This window comes from Dermacentor albipictus, chromosome 10 (genome assembly GCF_038994185.2).
Source record: "Dermacentor albipictus isolate Rhodes 1998 colony chromosome 10, USDA_Dalb.pri_finalv2, whole genome shotgun sequence".
Taxonomy (NCBI): Eukaryota; Metazoa; Arthropoda; class Arachnida; order Ixodida; family Ixodidae; genus Dermacentor; species Dermacentor albipictus.
The window spans coordinates 61,780,721-61,808,718 of record NC_091830.1 but is presented as its reverse complement, the minus strand read 5'-3'; the positions used below and the strand labels follow the sequence as shown (position 1 = coordinate 61,808,718).

General features: G+C 50.1%; 1 protein-coding gene across 5 annotated transcripts in view; it reads right to left on the bottom strand.

Moving 5' to 3' along the window:
• Positions 1 to 27,998, bottom strand: part of LOC135917624 (CUGBP Elav-like family member 2) — a 562,919-nt gene that overhangs the window by 489,872 nt on the left and 45,049 nt on the right. For all 5 annotated transcript variants that reach the window (XM_065451194.2, XM_065451193.2, XM_070528146.1 and 2 more), the window contains exon 2: positions 2,906 to 3,078. In XM_065451194.2, coding sequence (XP_065307266.1) covers positions 2,906 to 3,074 — 169 coding nt within the window. In that variant the 5' untranslated portion in view covers positions 3,075 to 3,078. The remainder of the gene's footprint in view (positions 1 to 2,905; positions 3,079 to 27,998) is intronic.

Sequence of the window (27,998 nt, the reverse complement as noted above, 5' to 3'; positions counted from 1 at the left end):
GCTTCGTTCAATGAACTCGATGCTATCGGAAGGAGTCAAGAGGTACAAGTTGACGGAGGCCTGCCTACCCGGAGGTCACGTTTGCCTGCATCTTGGTAACCGGGTTGGCCGAGTCGACCGGACGATTCGAGTCGACAGGACTCGCCTCCACGACCCTACTTCGCCCCCGCAAGCGGACTCGAAACGACAAGCGGCTCAACCGCACAAGCGGACTCGGCCCAACAAGCGGACTCGACTCGCTTTTTGACTCGACTCGAAAAGCGGACTTGACTCGACTCGAGAAGCGGACTCGACTCGACTCGAGAAGCGGACTCGACTCGACTCGAGAAGCGGACTCGACTCGACTCGAGAAGCGGACTCGACTCGAAAAGCGGACTCGACTCGAAAAGCGGACTCGACTCGAAAAGCAGACTCGACTCGAAAAGCAGACTCGACTCGAAAAGCAGACTCGACTTGAAAAGCGGACTCTGCACGACAAGCGGACTCTACACGACAAGCGGACTCTACACGACAAGCGGACTCTACACGACAAGCGGAATCTACACGACAAGCGAACTCGACCCGACTACATCGGCTTCACACTAAAGTAGCTATACCAGTTTGCGCCGAACGTCCCGCGAGAGGGGCGTCCGCAAACGAACAACGGCGCGAACGCTCGCGCGAGCCAATTCGCGAAACAAAACATCCGGCGCCGGCAAGGATAGTGAAGGTGCCAGAAATACACCGGCCACAAAGAAGTCGCGCTGGCCGTCCCCAGCGAACGCCTCGCAAACCAACGGCGGTGCTCCAGGCTAAGACAAAAGGGAAGCCGGGCGGGAAACGAAGGCGAACGGAGTAAGCGGGTCTGAAAAACTAAGGGCCGAACGAAGGAAGGAGTAAGAGGAAAGAAAGCGACACAGAGAGAATGGAACGAAAAAAAAAAACAAAGCGCCGCGGGGAATTTCCGAGGGCAATTTGTCACCCACGAAACGATGACAGCGTCCGAGGGGAACGAGGACAGAAGACGAAGCGACGCCACTCTGGCGCGGTACGCGCTTACCGCAGGGGGACAAAACGGGAGAAAAAAAAGGGAAAGAGAAAAAGGGAAACAATGTGCCATCATCGTCGTGAGCCGACGTATATAAAAAAATTTAAAGGACAGTAACGAACCCTTCGTTCCCTTTTGTTCTTCTGTAGCCAACTCCGCTTCCTAACGTTCCGGCGTCCCCCCCCCTCCATCTTTTCTGTCCACTCCCTCGTTTTTCGGTTGAAAAGTTTCTTTTTGACAAAAGAACAACAAAGTACTCTCGCGTTTCAATTTTCCTCCCTCAAAATGACGCAGCCCCCTAAGTGAAAAAAATGTGTGCGCCTGTAGCTTTGTTCTTCCCCCCACATCCACATCTAGCGATACGAGCCCCAAAAAAGATATATATTTCTCTCAACGGGGCCACAACGATAAAGACGGCGTTCCGGTGGGCGGATCTGTCTTTATAGTAACGTTTATTCGACAAACGACTCCCAGACGCCCACGGTGTCGTCTGCACTACGAAATGCTAACTTGTTACGATCGCTATTAACCCGTTCGGAAACATACCGAAGCTATCATTTACGGAATCAGACGTCATCGTCAATTATCAAAGCTTATAATGGATTACGTTGTTGCGCATACTTTCAACAATATCAACAAACGAGAGAAGCGAATGTATGCCGGTGCCTTCCAACAAGAACTTGGAAAACTGCGCTGAAGGAACATGTACTTTTCATGCACTGCCTTCAGCACAATTACGCCAACTATTTTTTTTTTTCACGAGACCAAAGTCGTTAATTCAACCGTTTCCAAGACGTTATTTTTCAACATCGGAAACGCAACGTATGCCTCGCAAAGAATTCGTGGCGTGAAAAAAGGAAACACCGCATTACTCGCTGCGAAGTTCAGATTCCAGAAGAGATACGTACATGGTCAAACTCAACGAACGAAGTGGCCAGTGAGGTGATACTCAATCAATGAAAAAGTGGTCCCCGAATAGGGATTCCGCTCGATGCCTCGGTGCAAGCACGGCCTAGTGCCGCGTCCACGCGCGCCGCCTTCCGACCTCGCGACGTGTCACGTGATGCCACCGTAGCATCCCATTAGAGAACACGGTGTTGACGGAAACGTTCGGGAGAAGAACGAGGAAATGGTAGAACCCAATTTCAGTAATGTGGCTGCAAAAGCGGCCCGCAGTCACCGGCTACGAGGAACGCGCAGTGGAATTTTTCGTTGTTTATATAAAGGAGAGGCGCCAACATAATACAGGTCTTATGTGTTTTCCATCTCCCAAATGAGCGCTGGCTCGCTTTGGAAAAAGCTTTACAAGAGCGGGCACGCGTCGTAAGGTCCGGCGTACAATACTTTGCCGCGGATTTTCGAGCGCTGAATTTGGTTCCGGTGTTGTATTCGTGTAACGAAAGCGGTTCTTTTTTTCCTTTTTCTTCTATTGTATTTTTGAATGACTACTACTGACTACCAATTAGGAGGGTTAGATTAGATTTAGGGCCAGCCACACTGTTGTGCCTGGCATTATACTTGGACTCGCATTACGGGAGCTATTCGACGCTTCTTCCGACCATATCCTCATCGCCTGCGAGGAGCGGTTGTTGCGCATGCGCATAAATGGCACGTATTTGACGTCAGCCTCGAGCAACGAGTACAGACGATTGAGACGGAGCGGTTCATACGGAGCGGTTCATACGGAGCGGTTTATACGGAGCGGTTTATACGGAGCGGTTCATACGGAGCGGTTCATACGGAGCGGTTCATACGGAGCGGTTCATACGGAGCGGTTCATACGGAGCGGTTCATACGGAGCGGTTCATGCGGAGCGGTTCATGCGGAGCGGTTCATGCGGAGCGTGGCAGGCGAGAGAAAGGAGGGGGAGACACAGACCTCGGCTGGTTCCGGTGGCCTTGTCCCGGAGTACGTTGATCTGGTAGACGGGCCCAAAGTCCTCGAACATCTTCTTCAGGTCGCTCTCGTCCCACGACCGCGGAATCTGGCCCACAAACATCTTGATGGCGTCCGGGTCAGGCTGGTCCTTGCCCACCGGAGAATTCATCGTTCTGCGCAAAACGAAAGCAAGCAGGGCACTCAAGTCAGTGAGCCGTTCGGCCGCGCCGCGTGAAATTAAGCGCATGCTTACAGTCAAGACCTTACCGAGTCTTACCCATAATAGAGTAGACGTTAAAAAAAATGAACAGTAAAGCGCTTTTTTTTTGCAGCGCTTCCTTGAATGTGGTAAATAAACGAACATTGTTGCTTTGAATGAGTCCGTTCTGACATTTATACCCACAATCATCAATTACTCAATTCTCAGCGATTACTAATCTATCAGACACATTACCCACGCGCTTCAAGCTGTTGCACATATAATATTCATATCTTCGACGTTCCCTGTTGCAAACCTTATCTTCCTATCGCCCTTTCCCGCCCATTTAATATAACTTAGAGCGTGCCCTGAGCGCCAAACGACAATGTGACGTCACGGGCGCTCAAACTCGGATTCCTAGATGATTGCTACCTTGGGCAGTATAGGAAGAGGAAGGAAAAAAATCAAACGAGAAAGAAGAGCAACATGGTTACACGCAAGACATCTGCGAAGGCGTAACCGTGCATCGTTGGCTGCAATTGCTCTTTACACACGCACACACACACACACACACACAACGTCGAATTGCCAGCGACCAAGCCGATGGACGAGGCCGCCGCCATTCAGCCGTAGTGACGGCAAGTAAACCAAACATGCCCGACGAGACAGAGATGTCATATCTCCGCTACGGCTTCGCCTAATATACTGCAGAAGACATTTCCTTTCTTGCGAACCTCAAACGGCGTGACGCAAAACAGGCGTCACACACGTCCTCGCGAGTTTTGGCCCACGCGAAAACGACAAGCCGCCATCTTCAGCCTCGCTCCCAAAGCAGCGTCCCAGTTGACAGGCCGTTCCGGGCAACGTTTCACCAAACATCGCAACAGTCGTGAGGACACGGTCCCTCTTTGCGCGGCTTAAACCCACCACACCATCCTCGGAGACCCTGAGAAGAATGCGCGAAGGGGATCAATTTGACCGACCAACGTAGACAAATCTTACTAGGACAGACTCAGAGCGATGGAAGCAGTGTACCTTTATCATGTCTGTTCAACTGGCTCAGAAAAAAATCTAAACACGGATTGACCTCACTTGGATAGGAAGACTGAATCAACTTGGGTTAACTGACCGGCTTGGCCTGAACTTCGACCGACCGAACGACTGATCAGACGAATGCGCACAGGTGCACAGATCAACTGAGAGACATTCATTTTCAGGCGGCACAACGGTGAGTGCCTTCCAGCTAAACTACAACACGTGGGAACGTCATTTCCTCTCATCAGTCCGACTTCTGGCGGCTTGAAAAAGCGAAACCGCTGACGTGAAATGGAAGTAACATTACAGCCGCATCGCCTGTCGAAAGCACCTCCCGCCCCCCACCCCGTCCTCGAACCCCCCCCCCCCCCCAAAAAAAAAAAAGATACGGCTGTTGCTAAGTGCAGACTTCTTCGCCGCTTCAGCCTCGCCGCATGTTCCAGAGATCTCGCGCTTTGTTCGGCCGTGAATTAAAGCGTTATTACGAGGATCATCATTATGAAGCCCGGCCGCCTTCTCTTCCCATTCTCGTTCCAATATCGTCGTTAATCTTCCAAAGTGCCGAGTGCTTCCGCACTTATGAAAAAAATGACAACGTGCTCTCCCTCTCTCCCTCTCTTCTGTTCGAAGAAAATTGCGCTCGAATCTTCAGGGTATATTCTCTCTCGCTCTCAGTCTCGCCTGTGCTCATAAGCCACGTCGGCCGGGGAGATATGCTTCCATCTTCGCCTGATTAATGAGCCGCGCATCGTCGTTCAAATTCGACGTGGGTCGATTTAATTTCCCCAGCGAGCTCAGGTGAACAACCAGACACTGAGAAAGAAAGAAAGAAAGAAAGAAAGAAAGAAAGAAAGAAAGAAAGAAAGAAAGAAAGAAAGAAAGAAAGAAAGAAAGAAAGAAACGCGGGAGAAGTGAAACCTCTTCTCAGATTTTTGTTCTCTTTATTTTTTACTAGCCTCGGCAAAGCTGGCAGAAAAGAAAAGAAACCGTTTCGGAACCTCAAAGATGGGACGTATCGTTCGATGGCGTGTACGAGGCGAGATTAGCCGGAGAAGAAGAAGAAAAAAAAAGAACGTAAGAGCGAACGGACGAGAGAGCGGCGTTGGAGGTGGTGCGGAAAGCACACGCACCGAGAATCGAGGAGGAGGAGGAGGATGAGGAGGAGGAGGAGGAGGAAGCTAGCACACGGGACACCGCCAAAGAATGATTACAGAATAGCGTTAAACCCCTCATTAACTCTCGGTGGGGAAAAAGAAAACGCAAGAGTGGAGTAAACAAGAAAAAACATACGCTGCGAATGGCAGCTCTCAAGAGCGTCCGAAAGAGAGAGAGAGAGAGAGAGATGGCCGACAACGTGTCAGTCCTCAAGTTGCGAAGAGGCGGTGCCGACTAGCAACCCTTACGCTTACCGCGCAATATATACTCGAAGAAAACAAATCGAGGCAAGAATAAAGCAAGCCGAAAGGAAAGCAGGAGATAAATGTCGCGCCCAGAACAGTACGTAACCGCGCCACTCCCACGGATAAGCAATTTCCTCGTAGTAAATACGGGGATCTTTGTTTTTCTTTTTCGAAGCGTTCGCAGCGCCTTAACCGCAAGCGATGGCGTTCGTAGACGCGACGAAAGGGATAGCTGTCATGCACCCTGATGTGGCAGGAAGGTACTAAGGGAACGCACATCACTTTCTCAGAAGGAAAGCTTCCACGTTGAGGAAATTAATATTCCTCCTGGTCCGGGATTCGAAATTCGGCACAGACGCTTTTTTGGGCCGGTCGACCTACCATCTGAGTTAACCGCGGAGGCTATCACACTGCAGCCGCGAGAGCGAAATAATCGACTACGAAGCTTTTTTTTCTTTTTTTCTGAGAATGCAGAGTACGTTTTCTTCTGTAGTTTCGTGGTATGTTCGGGCGGATGACAATTACCCCTTCCACGACACTTCCTCCACCGTGCGGTATTCCGCAGAACCGTTTTGACCAGCAACGCTAGTGGCGCCGTAGTGTACCGTGGTGTTTCAGCCACAGCACGCCAAACTACTACATAAATGACGCACTATGAGCCGCAATAGCTGCCGGCGTAATGACGCCGACAACTTCGCCCCAATTTAGGCATGGCGGCTCTTTCCATTCGGTGAGAGCTGCCACAGGGCACAAAAACAGTTCCTGCGCGTTGTCGCTGAAAAGAACGCCACAAGCTATCGGTCAGGCAATGGCGTTTTTTTTTTTTTCCCTTCGGCCCGTAAGTACATTAGAATATTATTAGCCCGCTAGAAAAGATACGACCACAAGTTCAGTTCAGTGCCGTTCACGTCAGTGGTGCGCGTGTATTTAGCTAACTGCCACATACGTTTCCGTAAAGGTAACCTTCTCTATAGGAGACTTATCATTACGGTACACAATACACGGTCATTTGTTATAACGTTATTACGCGACGTTGTCCCGTCGAAGAAAAGGAAGGACACTACTAAACATGCATTTTGTTTCTGACACCTTCACGGCCAGCTACTATGAGCACACCGCCCATATTGCGGCAACACTTTCACGCGGCTCGGTTGAACTCAGCGGCATAACAATGGCGCCAACAGCGCGCTACAGCTCACGTCTACACGCCGCCGCATACTCCAGCTACTCCGCAAAAAAAGTACGATTAGGTGAACGGACAGGCTGAAACGTTTGTGTTGCCCATCCAGGTCCCATCCATCCAAGGTCGCGGGAATGCACCGACTATATAAACTAGCAACATGCTTCTTAAAGTGAGACGCTCAATTCTTCGTCTATAAGGAAGGTCAATACCGGCGCGATTCGCGCCAAAGTGCACCCATCGTTAAACGACGACGGTACATGCAGGGCCAACCCACGCAGACCGCCCGGCGCTCGGCCGCTGGCGAGGACAAGTTCGGAACGTGCCGCCGGGCTAGGGCTTCCAAACCGCCCCACGGCCAGCACGACACCTCCGGCAACACCTCCCGCGTGTGTAGTCCCCAAGCAAAACCAAACGTCCAACAACTTTCGGTCCCACGGCCGGCCGTAGCAACGACGGGGCTCGCTTTAATTACGCCGCCGCCAACGCAGCGATGTTTGACGCCAGCTGTCGCCCCTCTTCATAATGAAGCCCAAGACGCCGGTGCGGGCGTGTGCCTGAAGGAGAGGAGGAGGGGAGAACACGCACGAAATACGCCGCGGAAGCATTAAGAGCCCGCGCGGGGTTGTCCGCGCGCGGAAACAAAGCCCGAAAGAAAGGGGCCCGAGCAACCACGGTTTGGGGGGGGTCTGTCAAAAGCTATTAGAGAGAGCCTAATGGAGCCACTTCTCCCTCCTTTCGGCAGCGCCACGCTATTATAGGCCGCAAGAAGGCAAGCGAGCAAAATATAATGAATGCGTAAACGGTTCCGGCGAGGTCTCTTTCCTGTTGGGGAAAAGTTAGGGGGGGGGGGGGTGTCGACGAAGGGAAGCGGGTCGGGGAAATGGGGCCAGCAGCCAAACTTTCAAGAAACCCGTACGCCGCGTAATTTCAGGAAACTCTGTTACCCGAAATTTTCGCTCCTCCCCCCACCTTTAAACGGCGGGCAAGCAAATTTTGCGCCATATTATGACTAGTTGGCACCACTGTGGGGCCTCCGGTACCGCCATTTTTCAGTGCCGCTTGATATTCATGCGCAGTATTAGACATACTACGGAGCCAAAATGGAAACGACCGGCGCCGACGTTTTTCCGCAAGCAATGTGAAACAAGATTGCAAGATTCTTTCTTTTATTTTTTCACACGAGCACAGACGGCGGCTGAGCACAATAACTTGCCGACTACACTAGAAGGTTAGATTTCCACCGACCACATCGCAAGTACTCGTTCATTAAGCCTACATTTACCGTTCGCTCTCGCATTCATTCAGGTTCACAGAGCTGCTGACCCCAGGCGGTACAACGCGCACAGCTTTTCCCGTTCTAGAACGAACATTAGGGTGGTCACGCAGATGGACAGCCACGAAATTTCTCGACTGAAAAAAAGGTACTAGGAACCTGCGTTCGAAAAGCTACGGCTTTCTCTCTTAGTTCACCAGACACGCATATACTGCCCGCAATACAGTTAAGAGCCCACAGCCCTTCGTCTCAAGCGAGATGCAAAGAAGCTGTGTGTTTCCACTTGGGGGTGTTGATCCTGGAGCGAAGGGTTCAACGCCCTAAATCAACACAGGGGCTACGAGAGAGACAATGGCCGGGATCACGCACTCATTCTACACACCTGGAGTTGAACACCCGCCTAAATCAATGTGCACAAGGTTGACGACGGCGGTTCAAACGTGCGACCTGATGCTCACAAGCGGAACATTGATGATACCACTGAGGATACGTTGAGGATACCGCTCAGGATATGTTCTGGATTGTTCCGATTGATTTAACGTCGTTAACACGGGACCGCTACAGGTGCTCGTTTTCGTGCACGGGTGAAAACAGAGAAGCATACCGGCCAACCTGTGAACGTTAAAATTCGTAAAAAAAAAAACCCAGGCATGAACCCGGGAAGGAGGAGGTGGGAGGATATTAGAAGTTTAGTTCTTTAAACTTCGGACTGAGCGCGCAACTTTTGTGGGGCACAACACATTTCGTTGAACCTCAGACGTATAACAAAAGCCCAAACTAATTCGAAACAGAACAAATTGGCAAGTAGCACATTGTTTTTGACATGGCAGTGACCTTTGCAGCGAATTTGATGCTGCCGACATAACCTACTATGGGAAGTTGCCCGAATAAACCTGCACGAAGCGAGCACTGCTACGGTGTGCATTCAGTATCGGACTTCCGAAAATATCTAGGGAACTTTTCCGCGAACAGAATATTTTCTCTTCATAAAATTTAACGTCACATTCGAAAAATCGTAGCACGAGCCCAAGATCGTAAACTACGCCAAAAATTAGGGACCGTTGGCAGGTATGGAGAAGCGTAACAAGTCTCTGCATAAGCGTGAAGAAATCTCTCCCCACGCGGCATAACATTGTAAAGGATAAATTGGGAATATTCAAACGTGGATAAGCATAACGACCAAAGAGAATAGCTTGTTCTAGGGCACAAACTGAGCGCAGCCTCTCATCCGCACTTATGTAACTTGTCTTGCCCAAATGAAGTCCATCAAAGAGTATTAACTCGCGGCTGTGGAAGTCCATCTGACAGGCTGTTTATTCACGCCCTTCTGTCGGCACAGTCCACAATCATAACTGCCTTTACCACGGCCAAGATTACAAGGCTACGCGAGTCAACTTCAAGCCGACTTCACTGTCATTCCTTAAAATTCCCTACGATCACTGCATGCCGCAGAGCGAAGAACCACGTGACAGATAGAAAACCGCAGCAAGCTGCGGTTTTCCACGCGCCACCCTAACTTTACCGTCAGGGCTAACGTGTTTCCCGTCACTGTGCCGCAAACAAGCACGCACGCACACACTAAGCTACTTGCTCCCTGCAAGTCGTGCTTCACCCCACGACGGACGGTGAGCACGCGCGCAAACGGGAGAAGGCAACAGCGGTTGCGCAAGCGCCAAGACTAACGACCGAAAACTTTGTGCGGCGTTAACAATCACGCGGCACCAACGCATTAAAGTTTTCCCGCAGTTCTTCACGAAAAAAAAATGGGGGAAAAAGGGAAGAAACGCCGGCTCCGACGCCCCTTATTTCCCCATCCTCCCATCGCGAGCATTTCCAGCTCTCTGCGCGCGCCATATTAAGACTGCGTGCACGCGCCGCTGTAGCACCGCCTTCCCTCCCCCCCGCTGCTACCGCCCCCACCCTCCCCGAGTCCGCTTCGGCGGGCGGTCGCGTTAGCTGCCCCCCCCCCCGCCTCGGGGAGGAGGAAAAGGACGCAATTAATCTGGGGCCGGCGCGGCCGGCTGACGCGCGTCTTTTTGACCGCTCCCAAACCTCGCGCGTACCCCGCGCCTTTCCTCCGCATCCCGCTTACTTGGTCATCGCGCCGGCGTTATTAGCGCGGTCGTTCGTCGGTCGGCAAGCGTACACCTCAGGCCCAGCTGGTAGGAGGAGGATGAGGACCAGGAGGGAAGAAGGGAGGACGCCACGTGTAGCTGCGGTGAGCGCGCATTTCATCTCGTCGCGCGCGCGAGCTTTCCCTCCCCTGAGAAATTGCGCGCAGGCGCGCATGCTGTTTCACTTTACGCGCATTATATATCCTGGAGAGAGGGGAAAAAAAAACCTCCTCGGCGACGGCCTCGAAAAGCCGCTACCGCGGCGTCATACCTGACGGCGAGTAATTAAGAGGCGCCGTAATAAGATGTTCCCACTTCGCTGACTCGTCGGGTCTCGAGCGTCCGCGCGCGAGAGCCGTAGACGCGATTTGTTTTTGGGCGTTCGTTTCGTTTCGGTGCCCGCACATTTTCGTGGGCGGCGAATTCTCGGTCGCGTCGCGCGGAGAAGCGAGCTAAGCAGCAGGCTGGCAACTCCCGCTAATAAGGGGGGGGGGGAGGGGGGGGGAGGGGGGGGGCGGGCACGACGCCCCTGCCTACTCTCGAAGAAGAAGGGGACAGAAGCAAAAATTGATGGAAGGAACGAAGGCGAAGAGAAGAGCACTTTCGTGCTTGCTTCTTACGCCAAACGGTGATCACCACGTACCATGGCCAAGGTTACTACCGCATGCGGGAATGCGTCTTAACAGGAAGCTTTAAGCTCGGGTCCAAATGCGATGCCGCCTATTAAACTACATGTAAAACGTACACTTCCATAAATATTTTGCATTTCAGAGAGAAAGCTGAATTCTAGTGAATTCTGGAAACGAAATTTCGATTTAGGGCCGGCTTTTTGCTACGAAAATTGCCGAAAATAGGTAAACTTGAAAAGAGAAGTACTACGAACTTTACAAATCCGTAACTCTGCACCAAGAACAGATATCACGGTTTTGTGAGCTTCATCCGAAGTACATTCAACGCTGACAAATGTGATATACTAATCTAAGTCTTGCTTAATTCCGCTTTAGATGTACTATGAGATGCAATTTTTACAGTTATGATATCATTTTTAAGGAGCTGTAAACTTGATAGCGTCGTTTTCCGAAACATTGCAATTTTTAACAATTTTCTTCTTTATATCGACGGCCTAAATCATAAAACTGCATCCAACAGCCACTAGGTTTTCACTTTTTTTCGTTTAAATACTACAAACATCGTCACGTTTGGTGCAGTCGTTGCCAACAGAAGAACTATTCGTCCTTTCCCATGTATCTCGACAGGAGCCCCCGACCTAAATCTTTCTCTTGCAGCCCCCGTTCGACTTCATCTAATTGACGCCAGGCGTCAACGAGCCGAAGGCGCTCATTGCGTTTTTCCTCGGCACGTTCCCGACAGGCGTCATTTAATATCAAGTCGAACATGGACGGGGGTAGCGGTGAGCGTTAGTCAAGTTCCGGCACTAGATACAACGTTTGACGTGAACGCGCCTAAATGAACGCAATGAGCATCTTAGGCGCGACGACTTCAGGCATCACATTGTGCCGGACTTGACCAAGTCATGTCGCGGCTTCAAGTTAACGCGCATTTCTGCAGACGGATAGAAGTTAGCGTCTTCCACGCCTGCAAATGTCGCTTTCCCACATCGTTTTGCTGCGCAAGGAAAAACGCAGCTTGCTCGGGCAAGAGGGAAAAATAAATTGGGCGAGAAAAAAAGAATAGCCTCTTCCGAAATCGCTGCCTTTATTCTCGTTCTATTTTCCTGCACCAATTGACCGGTAATTCTCCCGGAGTCTCTCCTTTCCCTATCTGATGCGTACTAAAGTCCTCGGCCAGCCGAAAAAGAAGAGTTGAGTAACAGAGCGAAAATTATTTCGATTCCACTGCCTGCTGGACGGACTAAAAACAAAAACAAAAAAAAAACAAAACGCAAACTTCGGTGGTCTGGCATTTGGAACTGGAGCTCTTATAAGGACGGCCAGCATCAACACGGGTGGACAATATATAACACTAAACGGAAACCGTAACTCGAGGTACAAGGGAACAGCAAGCAGTGAAATAATACTTCCGATGACTTAGTCTTTGTCATACTTGAACAAGGTCGAGAATATTTTATTTTTCTTGTAGCTGATTGGTGAAGGCGCACGAAATCAGGCGGGAATGGCAAAATAATTAAAATTATGCAACGAGAATCGGTAACTGAAGAATAGGTAGATGAGCCAGCAATAGTGGCCCAGAGCACTTAAAGTTCTTGCTGCGGGAGATTACTGGGCTTCTTTCGATCAGATTGTGCAATACTCAATCTAGCCATAAGCGAGATCGATCGATTTGGGGCGTACCTGAACTTTCGCATGACGTAACCACAAATGCTACGCCCCGACGCTTGTCACGACGCTCATCAGGTAGCGCACGACATTACCTTCAGGGTACCTTGTTAACACATACGAGAATCAGGCGAGCGTATCGGTAGGCCCGTGGTCGGCGCCTCTGCTGTGGGTATGCTAGATAGAGGCCGCAGAGATATTCGCCTCAACACCTCACTTTCCCCCTGTAAATGCAGCTCAACGCAGCGCTCCGCAGGATTACAGGAAGCAAACCTTCAGCAACATCCAACTTTATATGCGTAAACCATCCATTATTATTATTATTATTATTATTATTATTATTATTATTATTATTATTATTATTATTATTATTATTAAACATCCTAATCATCATGCTTGTAAAGCCAGTCATCTGATGGTAAAAGCCTATAACAGTCCTTACGCGTTGTTAGGAACGGCCTGCAGAAATGCCGACATGCAAAGTTTTCTCAGCCAGCTGCAGCTGCGAGCGTGGCGAGCTTCCCCGAAGAGACCATGGAAGCCTTCACCACCTGCCGCGGTGACTCGTTTCGTAGGGACGACGATGCACCGCGTCAACACCCCATCGGCGCCGCTATGACTAAACGCGATCAGCGGACCAACCATCGTTAGTGAAATCGCCAACGCCTGCACGGTTCGACTGAAGCAGGGGGAATTCCTGGAAGGAGAGGCTCTGCGGTGCCTTCTCACAGGACTTTAAAGACGCCAGACAATTGACAGCGGCGGGGGCCACTGTGCGAGGCCCGCTCGGGGATTAAGAGTCGTCTGCTCGGGGCAAGACAGGTGTCAGCGAGAACCCGCTCTTCTCGGCGTGGTCAGCGAAAGCGTATGTGACTGTGTGAGCCCTCCTACAATAACGCGTATCGACTACGACGACGTTGGACGCTACGAATTGGCGGTGAACTGCCGTTTTCCCTCACCTAGGGATCTAGGGAGGACAGAGTGTTTATAAGCAGCGGTTGTGCGGCTGTTCAGCGCGCTTGTGAGCAGTGTGCTCGTGCTCGAGAAGCAGTGTGCTTGGAGCTTTGTGCTCGTGTGCTGTATGCTTCGTCTTGCGTGCTCCATTTGGGAGTCACGCTAGGCTGTCGAATGTATCGCTTGTTTTAATGTAAATACGTATATAATCCTGCAAGCCTAGTTCTTCCCAAGTTCCTCCCTACGACCTACAACCCCTACAGCGTATGCCATCCGAACAGCTACAGAGACTGCGACTTGAAAATAAAGGGTGCACGAAAAAAATGCGAAAGATCAACGCTGGGCTGCCCCCGCGCGAACCGCACATCCCGATTCAGCGTGCCGTTCTGATCCGCTTTCGTTTTCTACACTAGCTACAATGTACCGACATGAATAAGCGGCAAGTGAGAGCCCTAAAAGCATAACCTGGAACCATAACCAGGAAGGTCAGATGACGAGAACACGACAAATCAATTCGCCCTCGCTGGAAACCGCACAAATAAGAGAATGGAAGGCATGTGTAAACATTAAAAAAGAAGAAAAAAAGACAAAAAAAAGGATTACCTCGAACCGCTCAGCTTCAACCTAACAATCCACTTTCCTCTCTGTGGTTCCCGCCCAAAACGAAAATATATATCTTTGAAAAAAAGAATAATCACAAGGCAGACGCCACCCCAAACTAGCCTTGTAGACCAAATCTCGTCAGGGTAAGTCATGGGATAAATCTGTACAAGTGAAAGCAAACAGCCCTGTTCATCTTGTTTCAGTCGCGCGACCGAAAAATAATGTACGGGCTTAGGCCAGACCATTCCTTCAGCTCAACTCGACGCCATGGCAAGGACTGTAAAAAAACAAGAATCACGGCAAGCTGCATCAAGTCCCGCCGCTCCAAGCCCTACTCAAGCTCTAAAAGAAACAAGACGCTAAAGGAAAGAAGAAAATCTGTAACAAGTTTATTAGTTCACCTCTCAAAACAGCCGTCTGCTCAGCGCACGCTCGATATTTGTTTTCGCCCCTTTTAATCCATCGCTCCTTCTACAGGTATCACCGAACCTTATCCCTGCTGATCTGCCAAGCCAATCTTATTTTCCCAGCGGAACCCGCACTGTTTCTCTTCTCCGGCAGTCCCTTTCATAAGATTTACTTCCGGTCATCGTTTCTCCCTTCTCCTTCAATCTCGGACTCAAAAACAAAGGAAGCGGAACAAAGGCGACGAACAGGGACAAGAAACGTTTCGTTTTAGTACGCCACGTATTTCCCTCCACTCCCACCCATCGCCTTCGGAAGACTAGGCCCGCCTGCTGCTGGCAACGATCCTCCCCCTCCTCCTTTTGCTCTTCTCCTTCCACTGCTACACCCACGGTCTTCAACAAAGTTCCGGCGCCGCTAATCCAGGGCGGCTTAACGCTAAGTACGTAAAAGAACGCCTCCCATCACGCTCTCCAAAGCCGGCTATCAGGACAAATTAACTTCCGGCTCGCGGCGATACTTCAAGGCAACCCAGAGAAGGAGGGGGGGAGGGGGGGAGAGCAGAGTGATAAAAATGGGTCACGCTCGTCAAGCCCCCATCAGGGCGGCGGAGAAAGAGAGAGAGAGAGAGAGATGTAGAAACAGCTTTATTTATGACCAAAGGAAGGAGCGGGAGGTTCGTGCAGCCGAAGAACGGAGATAAAAAAAAATATGCGATACGACGGCAAGAGTGAGTTTCGCTAGTATTAATCCCCGAGTGGGTGGTGCGTCATTGCGACCACGAGGACCAGCATAGAGGTGGATTTAGGCAGTCGTTACGAGGAGGGAGAAAGCAAACAAACAAAATAAAGACTTCCTCGAACCAAGGGCTTTGTCTTTGGCGATGAACAGCATGTTCCGCGGCAATAACATTCGCAGCTGCAAAATTAAGCATTATCGTCACGTTACCACCGCTTCCAAACCAAGGGGCTTGATAGGACGCGAGAACTCATCTAGGTGACCAGTGTGTTCTCGAAACTGGGCTGCAACAGCCCAGTTTTCCAGAACACACTGGTCACATCAATGCGCGCGCGTAATTTGAGAACTCAAATTTCGAAACTATAGAACACCACGAAACGCCTCAGAAATCTGGAGCCCGCACCAAACCTGCTCAAATCAACGGAACACGAGCCATTCGAAATAAACCCAGCCAGCTCCGTCCCGTAGCAGCACTGCCCTCATATCGCTGCATTGGCAACGTTCAACCCCATCTTGAATTCAACCCGTTAGCGCTTTACTGCAACATCGCGCGACTATGCTTGTTTTACAGATAATACAATTATTTCCCATACCTACAAGGAAATATGCTGACCCCTATCATCACGTTCCCTTTCCAACTCTTGCGACATCCAGCAGCTACAAAAGCTTTGCTCGAACAATGTAATCAGAAATTCTTTACCTACTGCCACAGAAGAGTAAACTAAATGATCAGACATGACTGTCAGTGTCGCCCGCTGATATCAGGAAGCTCCTCGCTTCTCACTTCAGTAAATACCTACTTGTTTACTATGAAAGTTATCGCCTACATTTTTTTATTTATTTTGTGTGTTCCGCTGGCATTACGTAGTTCCTTACGTGCTCTTGTTAGATTATTTGCCTGTGCTGGAAAAAAAAATTTACATGTATAACACTCCTCGCTTAGAAGATAGCACGACAAGGGTCCTTAAGGGAAAAGTAAATAACTATAATAAACGGTAACACATTCCATCGGCGCCGATAGCGAAGCGAAGCAGAGCAAGCACGTAACACGTCTATACGATTGTCACATCGAGACGAAGCGTAGAGTCAGTGTCACTAAAGACACCTAGTAAAGCTGTATTCGATTCGCGCCCTCTTTACAAACGCGCGACCATGTTTTCCATTCACTAGAGACGCGAACTTCTGCACCGGGCGTTATTCTAACGCGGTTTCGTCCTACTCTCGGCAAGCAAGAGTCTTACAGGACATTGACGTTCGAACTCATTTACGGTTGAACGTTAGGTCGAAGGGGGACGCCACCATCAGCTGTAACGCCGTAACTCCGGCCGTACAGCAAATGACGCAATCAATGTCAGGCTTAAATCGAACAGGCCGCGGGTCAGCGTGTTCCCTCTCTCTCTCTCTCTCTCTCTCTCTCTCTCTCACACACACACACACACACACACACACACACACACACACACACACACACACACACACACACACAAACACGCTTTTTCCGGTTATAGTAGTAGTGCGCTAATAGCACCTACGCAGATTCTTACAGGTGACATGTCCAGAAACTAGGGCTGGTCAATTTTGAGAGAAAATCTCCAAAAACAACTTAATGACACGGTACATGAGACCATATGAAAAAACAAAAAAAGAAAAGAAAACGCCGCAAAGCAGGTTAAGGAGCACAGTTGAGCGAAAATAAACAAGCCCGTGCTGGGCTGTAATTCTAGTCCGCCGCCGTTAGGCGCGGCCAGCGCGATCAACAGAAAAAAAAACCGGGCGCGACCACTCTCAGCGCCGGGCGCTCCTTATGTTAAAGCAGGTCGTCGAGCGCACTGTCTGACGCTAGTCCATGCGTCGCGTACAATTCTTGTGTCGATGATGAACACGAGCTCGCGACGGATAATTTATCAGCGCGTCCTGCCAACGAAATGTATCGACTGACAACTTTTCCTCCTTCTCGAACAGCCCAACCTCTTTATATGATGAAGTCGTTCCGCCCGGATTAGTGCAATATTCGAGGTCTCTATCCGCAGACTGCCACCGCTGTGTCACCATAGGAACACTATTTCAACTGTCGTGATAATAATAATAATAATACTTGGGGTTTTACGTGCCAAAACCACTTTCTGATTATGAGGTTTCTTTAACGTGCACCTAAATCTAAGCACACGGGTGTTTTCGCATTTCGCCCCCATCGAAATGCGGCCGCCGTGGCCGGGATTCGATCCCGCGACCTCGTGCTCAGCAGCCCAGCACCATAGCCATGTCGTGATAAGGATTATGCTGAGAAGCGGGTACGGCAAGGCAATCATCCGACAGAAACAACCTCACACACTGCAATAAAAAGAAGAAATTGTCTGGGGAAACCAGAAAATCGAATTTTCCTTAAGTAACCGGCATCCGAAGCTAACAGCCAATCAAGCAAAAAAAAATGGGGGGGAGGAAATTAAATGTATTCTCTAACAAATTAGCAGGCGTTCCCACACCGCTAACCTACGCTAACAATGTTAGTCACATTCGCCCTAGTAACGCTGTTAAGGGTGACGTGTTTTGAAAGCCTGGACAACGGTGGGAGGAACGGAGGGCGGCAGTAATTAAGTCATCAGCCCGTACGCCTACACCTGAGTTTAACGCTCATACCGGATGTCGGCTGGCTCGGTTAGGTCTACTTCTGTGTAGGGAGAAGTGTATTTGCAGGTTTTCTATATCGTCTATGAGGATTAAATTCGAAAAAAAAATAACGTGTTTCACAGTCTTAATAAAGGAAAATGTAAGTCAACGCACAAGTAGGAATTTCCCGCCAGAGGTTAGAGGCGAGGCAAGACCACAACCTGAGCGATGCTCTCCTATACGAACCTGATCGAAATTATCTCACTGAATATTTGCAAGACCGCAAGCAAACAGACAAATGAGCCCTATATTTCTTCAATGCTGTAATGTTTCCTTACATATGGGGTAAGGTTACGTTGCTACACTCATAAGCCTCTGGTACATTTAGTTAAGCATTGTTCACAAAGAACAAGAAGTTTATCCGAAAGTTCCCGCCATCTTTTACCAATTATGACTGCTACTCCAGCTCCAGCTGCCACTTTTCCGTTGAACACATTGTGCAAAGGCAGTTCTAATTTCAGCCTGTGAACCACACAGGGCTACCATTTCTTCACGGAAGCTGCGTGCCGTGGTGGCTGTCATACGTATTGTACGGTTCAGTGTAGAACTCCTGCAGTTCACTATTAGTGAAATCGCCCAACAGGCAAGCTCGCCACGTCGCAAATACACCAGCACACCAACACAGTTCCCCTCATTCCGGCCCCCTACACCATTTCTTATCCGACTACTGAAGCAGGGAATCCAGAGCAAAGCACAGCGAACGAGGTCCCCCGATTCTACACCAAGAAAGCACAAGAAAAATAAAGGCGCAAGACATCCGTGTCTGTCGAGCTGGAGAAAGTTTATACACCAGGCTCGAACTAGGCCGGCTTCACAGCAACGGGTTCCGGACACGCGACCCTCCAAAACAGGCCTAGTTATGGCTTAAATAACAAGAAAATAGGCAAAAACAAAATCAGAGTGAGAAAGTACTAAGGAAATCTGCGAGAAGGCGACAGTGCAAACGAGCTGAAGGATTGCGAGGGGGGAGGGGGGCGCGACTGGAAGCCGGCAAAAGCCGGCTGACTTTACGCGTGGTCGACTTTGTTCCGCTCGGCGCCAGATGGCGCCGCCACTCACTCATCGCGCATCGGCGCCACCGCCCCCGCCAAAGCTCGACTGCTCACTCTTGCCTCGCCAGTAGAAACGTTAAGGCGACACGCGACGCACACGCCCTCTCTCGCCGACACAAGAAAGTAACGGCGTACGAGAGGCAAATGAGAGAGGGGGGGAGGGGGAACTCTCGAGCTGTCGTAGAAACAAGGAGGAATGAAAACGCAAGAAGCCTGAAAGTTGAAGTGGCTTGGGAAGGGGGAGAGGGGAGGAAGGGTGGCGAGGGGATTTGGGAGTAGGGACGGCGATTTCTCTCGGCGGAGCGCGACACGGTTTTTGCGCACGACTTGACTTACTCCGACTGGCGTTAAAGGAAACGAATATAGGAACCGGGTGTAAGACCAGAAGGGGAAACGGGGATGCAGTTACAGTAATGTAGAAGCAGCGATGGCATGAAAAGTTGGCCCCACATTCCAGAAGGCGGCCCTACGTCACAGACGAGTTCTCTCTCTCTCCCTCTCTCGAACTGCGAGGCTCACCCACCCATTCGCGCTTTGCTTCGAGCTTCAATCCGTGTCTGCATCTCAATATGAGGGCTGCTCTTAGAGAAGTTTCAGAGCGCTGTTGTCGACGTAGCGGCTGTTAGGCGGGAAACGCGAACGGCTCCATACGTTATGCCTCCCTCCTACCCTCACAACTCTTCTGCTCTTCACGACTTGCTTCGTGCCACCCAAAGGAGTAGCGGGCAGCGGCGCGGAATTTCACCGCTGTTAAGAATGGCGAGCCGCTAAGCAAGATTGCCACCTTGCCACCCGATTACGACAAGGGGTGCAAGACGCGCACCTCTCCCTCTCCGTCGCTGCAGCTGGGAGGCGTTCAAAGAAGCGGCCTTTGCGTTGGAATCCGCCGCCTTCCTCCAGCCCCTTCGACATTGTGACGGGACGAGTTCGGTGTGTGGACAATGATTCCAGAGTTCCCCAACGCGGAGCTGATTTGACACGCCTGGACAAGCTGCCGCGGGAACGACGTATTTTTGTGCTTCTCACGGTTCGGAGTGGCACGGAACAACGAGCGACCCTCGATCGGCAACGATAGTTCCCGGAACGGCACCCGCCAACGCCGTCGTCGGGCATCAGAGCGCGGTTGCCTTTGTGTACGTAAACTGTTCTGCAGAGCAGCGGCGCGTTGGTGATGAGTAAACGAACAGTCGCCGCGTCGTAGGACCGGCGGATCGAGTGTATAAAAACTGTGGTTGTGCGCATGCTGGACACACTTCTCTTGAGCAGTCATGTTAGACTGAGTCACTTCTCTCATGCAGTCATGTTGGACTGTTACTCTTTTTCTCAAGCAGTCATGTTAGACTGATTTAATTTTCTGTAAATAAACCCTTTTCCTCGTTCTCGATGAGAAACAGTTCTTCACTTCATCAACGATCTCAGCGTAAATAAGTTGGACGACGGCATGGGCCAGCTACCTTCGAATTCATGCCGTACTCCAATCTTGGCAAAGGACCACGGACGATGGGATTGAGCCCCCAATCCTGACAACTGGCTGACAGCGGTGAGATGGACTTTGCGACATGGTGCTGTATCTGCGGTGAGTGCTTGGTTTTTGCTTTGACTCTCTAGGCTTCATTTTGGGGTTGTTCTGTTTAGAACAGTAGGGAAGCTAGATTGTTGTGTGTTAGCTAGGTTGTGTTTTCCTAGCTAGATTTAGAGAGCAGAATCAAGGCAGTAAAGCAGCAGTCATGGAGTTAAGGACACTGCTGAGAGACGAGTTGTTGATTGTTGGTGAGGAACTGGGCCTAGATGTACGCAAGGAAATGCTCAAATCAGAATTATTGGAGCTAATTTCCAATCAGGCCAGTGAGCAAGATATTGAAATGGGATTGGAACTTCTCAAAAAGAGAGAGAAACGGGAAAAAGAAAGAGAAGAACGGGACAGAGAAAACCGAGAGAGAGAGGAACGCGATAAAGATCGCGAGTTTCAATTAAGGAAAATGCAACTTGAACTTGAAAGCAAACGTTTGGAGTTGCCTCAAGGAAGTGAAGGCGCTCTGGGTCGATCAAGTGAGGCAGAATCGTACCGCATGGACAGGCTATTAAAGCCATTTGAGGTCGGGACCGACATAGGCTTGTTCCTAAGCAATTTTGAAAGGACTTGCGAGAAGATGAACTTCGGCCCGAGTACATGGCCACAGCGGTTGCTGTCTATGTTGCCGTGTGAGGCGGCGGAAGTAATCGCCAGATTGAGTGTGCAGGATGCATATGATTATGCAAAAGTTAAGGCTAGTCTCCTGAAGAAATACCGCCTTTCAGCCGAAGCTTTTCGGCAAAGGTTTAGGAGCACAGGCAAGAAAGATAGCGAGGGCTATCCGGAGTTTGCATATAGCTTAAAAGCCAACCTAGTCGAGTGGCTTAAAAGCGCGGAAGCGTACGACAGCAGAGACATGATCATTGAATGCATGTGTCTAGAGCAGTTTTACAAAACCATCCCCCAAGCTGTGAAACTGTGGGTGCAAGACAGAGGTAATGTAAACACTGTGGAAAGGGCGGCTGAATTAGCCGAAGAGTACGCAACCCGTAGAAAGTTGAACGCCAAGGAGGGAAACTGGGACGGTCGAAATGGACCGCGGAAACCATTTCCGTTCAAAAAGGGTGCGCAAACTAGACAAGCCGAGCCTGTAGACATGGCGGAAAAGCCCGCAGAAAAGAGCGAGGAGAAACTTAACGGAGAAACCGCACAAAAAGAACAGAAAAGAAAATTCGAATCTGTTAGACCAATTCGCCGTTACAAATGCCATAAACTGGGACATATAGCTGTAAACTGCGAGAAGTCTAGCGTAGTTTTTTCCTACGTGGAGGAAAAGGATGAGAATATGGAACTTTTAAGTCCATATCTCCACGACCTGCAAGTTAATGGAAAACCATGCCGAGTGCTAAGAGACAGTGCCGCCACGCTGGACATTGTCCATCCGTCTTACGTGATGGTAGATGACTTCACCGGAGAAGTAGCATGGATAAAACAGGTTGTAGAAGAACACAGCGTGTGTCTGCCCATGGCCAAAGTCAAAATCAGTGGACCATTCGGGGACCTAGAGACTGAGGCTGCAGTTTCCAAATTTTTGTCACTGCAGTATCCCTACACCTTTTCGAATCGTTCGAATCAGTTACTGCGTGACAGAGGGCTCAAACTGGGAGAGGGCATAGTACAGGCATTGACCAGAGGCCAAGCTCGTAAGATAGCGGCGCTTTCGGCTGAAAAAGCTCAAGCTCCTCCAGCTGAAGCAGAAAAGGGGATAGCTTCAATACCCGAATCCGAGCTAGGCCCGAGGGACAAAAGAACAGTTGAGGAGAACCTGCCAGTTGACCAGCTCAATGAGAGCGTAGCACTAGAGTGTCAGAGTTCTAGCCTGCAGGAAGAGCAAGCAGACGCGCTCACAAGCGAGACAGGGTCGTTATTATCACCGGCCTCAAAGAACTTCCATCAACTCTTACGCGTGGATAGAGAGTCACTGGCAGCTGAGCAAAAGAATGATGAGAGCTTAGCTAAATTACGTGACACAGCTAAAGAAGGCATTGCTAGGCGCAACGTAACGATACATGAGAGAGGAGGATTGTTGTATCGGCATTACAGAGATCGAAAGGGTAAGATTTTAGATCAGTTAGTCATACCTACTAAGTATAGGGAGGACCTTTTGAGTCTTTGTCATGGAAATGGGTGGTCCGGCCACCTAGGCATAAACAAATCAAAGGAAAGATTGCTTATGGAATACTACTGGCCTGGCTGTTTCAAAGATGTAGAAAACTTTGTAAGATCATGCGACGCCTGCCAGCGTTCTGGTAAACCAGGAGAGACTTGGAAAGCTCCACTGAAGGTAGTGCCCTTAATAACAGAGCCTTTCAGACGACTTGTAATAGACACGGTAGGGCCTCTTCCAAAAACAAAATCAGGCTACAGGTACTTGTTTACCATGCTGTGTCCGGCTACCAAGTTTCCAGAAGCAATCCCTTTGAAAGAGCTCAGCTCCACCGAAGTAGTAGACGCGCTTTTGACAGTGTTTGCACGAGTTGGGTTTCCAGCCGAAATTCAGGCAGATCAAGGGTCAGTATTCACGAGCGCACTGACTTCCACATTCTTGCAAAAGTGCGGGGTAAAGTTAATACACAGTTCTGTCTATCACCCTCAGTCAAACAGTGTAGAGAGGTGGCATTCGGTGCTTAAGCGAGTTTTGCGTGCGCTCTGTTACGAGCACAAGGAGGACTGGGAGAACTGTCTGCCGGTAACTTTGTTTGCTTTGCGAACAGTTCCACATGAAGCGACAGGGTTCTCACCAGCAGAACTAGTGTATGGGAGGACACTCCGTTCTCCACTGAGAATGTTAAGAGAGATGTGGGAGGAAAGAGGGGTGAGTCCAACCGTGGTTGAATACGTGCTAAATTTACTGGAACGGCTAAGCGCAACCCAAGAACTAGTCGGAAAGAACATGGCACTAGCTCAAAAGAACGCCAAATTCTATTACGACAAGAATGCGAGGCTTCGTACGTTTAAAGTCGACTTAACGATGAAAGCGGAAAAGTGTAGGTTTGGTTGTTCGCAGGTTACTTATCTGGGCCATGTTGTCGGTCAGGACATGAGACGGCCGGCTGAGCTAAAAATAGCTACGATTGGAGAATTTTCTCAGCCGCGCACGAAAACAGACCTTCGTTCATTTTTGGGACTTGTGGGGTGCTATCAACGGCACATTCCGAATTACTCGCAATTGGCAAGTCCACTAACAGACGCCCACCAAAAGGGAGCACCGAGTAACGTACACTGGGATAAGGACAAAGAGAACGCTTTCCAAAGTTTGAAAACGCTGTTGGTTTCTCGCCCTGTGCTTCGCGCGCCAGACTACACAAAGGAATTCATAGTTCAATGCGACGCAAGCGACAGAGGTATGGGCGTGGTACTTAGTCAGGTCGGCGACGATAACGAGGAGCATCCTATCCTCTACGCCAGCCGTAAACTAAATGTAAGAGAGGAAGCCTACAGCGCTTCAGAGAAGGAATGCGCTTGTTTGGTTTGGGCCGCCCAGAAGTTGTCGTGTTACTTGTACGGAGCGAAGTTCATCTTCGAGACCGACCACTGTCCTCTGACGTGGCTCAATCAAATGTCACACAAAAACGGCCGCTTGCTCCGATGGAGCCTCACTCTCCAAGAGTACAACTTCTCCGTTAGATATAAGGGAAAGTTGCATAGCAATGCGGATGGTTTGAGCAGGCTAATTTGAATTCTGCGTTTGGGGGTCCCGCCTCAATTTTAGGGTTACTAGTGTTAATTTTATTAAGCGAAGAAGATCCCCTCTCATTTGGCAGGATTCCCTCCATGATTGCTGAATGTGTCAGCAGGAATTTGCTTCAGAAATTGGCATAGCGAAATGCAGCATTTTTTGTTTGCTTCTGCACTTATGTTGTTGTTGTTTTTTTTTTAAGCCTAGCGAGTCTAAAGTGATGGCCAATGCACGCCATCTCGGCGCAGAGCCGTGTTGTGGGGTTCATTTTGCAGTTGCCTGTCCTTGTTGGATGTTTTGGGGCGGTGACATCAATGCACAAGTGGTCGCTGCGAGCCAAGACATCAATCCCCCCCTGACCAGCAGCCGTTCTCTTCCTGCCTAGCGGTTGTCAGCGCTAGACAGTCGAGATTTTTCGTGCCATGGAGGCGCTGTTAAGAATGGCGAGCCGCTAAGCAAGATTGCCACCTTGCCACCCGATTACGACAAGGGGTGCAAGACGCGCACCTCTCCCTCTCCATCGCTGCAGCTGGGAGGCGTTCAAAGAAGCGGCCTTTGCGTTGGAATCCGCCGCCTTCCTCCAGCCCCTTCGACATTGTGACGGGACGAGTTCGGTGTGTGGACAATGATTCCAGAGTTCCCCAACGCGGAGCTGATTTGACACGCCTGGACAAGCTGCCGCGGGAACGACGTATTTTTGTGCTTCTCACGGTTCGGAGTGGCACGGAACAACGAGCGACCCTCGATCGGCAACGATAGTTCCCGGAACGGCACCCGCCAACGCCGTCGTCGGGCATCAGAGCGCGGTTGCCTTTGTGTACGTAAACTGTTCTGCAGAGCAGCGGCGCGTTGGTGATGAGTAAACGAACAGTCGCCGCGTCGTAGGACCGGCGGATCGAGTGTATAAAAACTGTGGTTGTGCGCATGCTGGACACACTTCTCTTGAGCAGTCATGTTAGACTGAGTCACTTCTCTCATGCAGTCATGTTGGACTGTTACTCTTTTTCTCAAGCAGTCATGTTAGACTGATTTAATTTTCTGTAAATAAACCCTTTTCCTCGTTCTCGATGAGAAACAGTTCTTCACTTCATCAACGATCTCAGCGTAAATAAGTTGGACGACGGCATGGGCCAGCTACCTTCGAATTCATGCCGTACTCCAATCTTGGCAAAGGACCACGGACGATGGGATTGAGCCCCCAATCCTGACACCGCGTCGAACAATCAAACGCACTCGAGAAAGCCAGGCCCGCACAATGACCGGCCGCCCGCTTGGCGGTTCTGGAAGATTTCCACACGCGTGGCCCAATTATCCAGAGAAAAGCAATTTCGGCGAAGTAACTGCGAGCGAACAAGAGAAATCAATTACGACCAGAGCCAAAGCCCATGGAAAGCGTCATTTATTTTCCCGCTTGCATACGTACCGGGCACGCCCTCGGTCTAACTTGAACTGACCTCTTTTCGGCGGCAAGTCAAAGTCTAACTTCACCCTTGACCAAGTATACTATCGCCGTTCACTGGCTCATGCGCACCGTCTGTATAGAAAGAGAAAACCACAGAGCGAGCTCCACAGCCCGCTACTGCTTCTAAGCTGAGCAAGCGGGCGCTCGGTGCAGACGGCGCTGCAAACGCTTACAGAAAGTAGGGGCGACTTCCTTCGCACGGCCGTGTACATTTAGAGCCCGCTGAAGTGTCGCAAAAAACAGAAAAAGAGAACTACGCATGCCTTAGAGAGCGACTTAAAGGTATAGCGTCCTGGTTAAATTTTGAAACAACGGACACAAGGAGTCAGCTATAGGAATGATCACTGATGACTTCCAGTTTGAATCGGGGCACTAATTATGTGCTACTATATCTACTGTAACGTAACAATGCCCCACATCTACACTCTCCTTTGTAAAGTTTATACCTGCGACGGCCCCTTCTCCATTCCTTCCTTGCGGTTGCACGGAAGGGATGGCGATCCCTCCTTGCGGATTCACTCTCTTCGCTGACAGTCAAATGGCGCGCAATAAGTTCCTGCTCGACGAGATCATTGGTGTTAATTCTCAATCAGGCTCGTCGCTGCTATGCGTGCGACACCTCGTCACCTCCTTATACACCCCGTCACCTCCTCTCCACAAACTAAAGAACACGAGAAGTAGGCCTTGTACTGACCACTTTCTTTTTGTGCCACGCAGCGCAATATACAGTAAACCCCCATTATAAGGACTTCAAACGGCAAAATGGACTTCGTTATAAGCGATATTTCACATAAAAGCTGGAATGCTCTTCAGGGACTCGTAGTAACGCTTGGCGCGTTTAACAAACCGCAAGGGAGCTCGCATAACGTATATTGAAAGAAAGCCACACTCGGTAGTTCGGGCACGACAACACCTTAAGTGTGAAGTATTTTCAAGGAAATGCCATCACGTGGGGGAGTGGCCTGTACAGCACTCTGCCTTTCCAGGTATATGCGAAGGAAAGCGCAAAGGCTCACAGCGTTTGCCGCACCGAGCGGTCCCATACGGATTTTCTGCTACGTACTTCGTATTGAGTAGAGTCTGGAGCCACTTCACTTCAGATAACCAGACACAGAATACATTCACTGTGGCTGTAACCACGACGTAGTTCGATTAAAGCGATTTTTCAAATCAAGCGATCTAATAACGCGGGGATACTATAAGGAGTATTCACGTGACGTCACCGCAGGCTACTTTGTTCTACTATTCACAGTTTTCACTGTGCTTCCGGAGATGAGCTGATCTGGAGAAAGCGTACCTTTTTCACCGTTCTGGCTGTAGAACAAAATGGCGGCCTCGTTTAGGTCAGTGCATACGCCCCGCCCCCTATGCGATTACCACGGCTATTAATTTTCACAATTTGGCCGACGACAGGGATATCGGGAAGGTAAGAACGCCGCCCGCTGAAACGCGGTGGACACGAGGACGTCGAAGGTGACATCGCCACACCGCTTACTCAAGCACACCCCACCAGGACGCGCATCCAGCTTCGTCGCTATCCTCTCCGGAAAACAGCTTTTCCAGTCGAGCTTGCGAGTACTGCGGCGAAGCGCGTGCCGGTAACGCCAGGAGACGCGTCTTGGTGAAACCCGCACCTCGTCTTCGATCCAGGCGACCCTTCCTGTATTATACAGGCTGACGACTCGGAGGCACTCCTCTATAGACCGTTTTTTCGTAGGCGCCGCCATATTGTGAACGCAGTGGCGCCGCCTATGAGCAGCGCCATACTGGCTTGGGTGAAAGAGGTGTTTTGCATGGCAGGTATACGCTCCGCGGTAGTTTCTGGCGTTTGTTTTCGCGGTCGTGCGGTCTGTTTAGTATGACGTGCGTCTTCTACGTGGTAAACGGTACTGTGAGACGTGCTGAACTGGTTTATGGCGTCATGGCCGGAATTTCTGCTGGCGTTGAGGTGGACGGAACACGCAGCGTGATGTGTGCGCGCATATTCGAGTCTACAATCAGCCTCGGAGATCAATTGTGTATGTCTGAATGTTCCAATCACTAATGTGACCTTATTGCAGTACTATCCTCTATATCTAAGCTGCAGTTTAGAAGCCATGAAACATATGCGACGATCGTAACAGCGTGAGCGTGGGTACTGTTCTGCTACGATAGCTGTGATGTTATATTTTGACAAGCGTTCAAACTGTTCGCTGCAGGTTGCATTGCGTGACTACTTGGTTCGCTGGATGAGGTTTCCGTCCCTGAATAAAATAGTTTTGGCAAGTAATAGCAGCATACCTCACAGTCTGAATTACGCTTGTCCAGCAAAGGGACTGTTTACGACCTGCGCGGGCGTCCTAAGTAGTGGTAGGTGCTGGATTACATATATCTTTGTTCTATATACCGCATGATCCAAGCATACGGCATCAGCGGTTATATATTTATAAACGTTGTGCAGCGTGACTACGCGAGGCCCT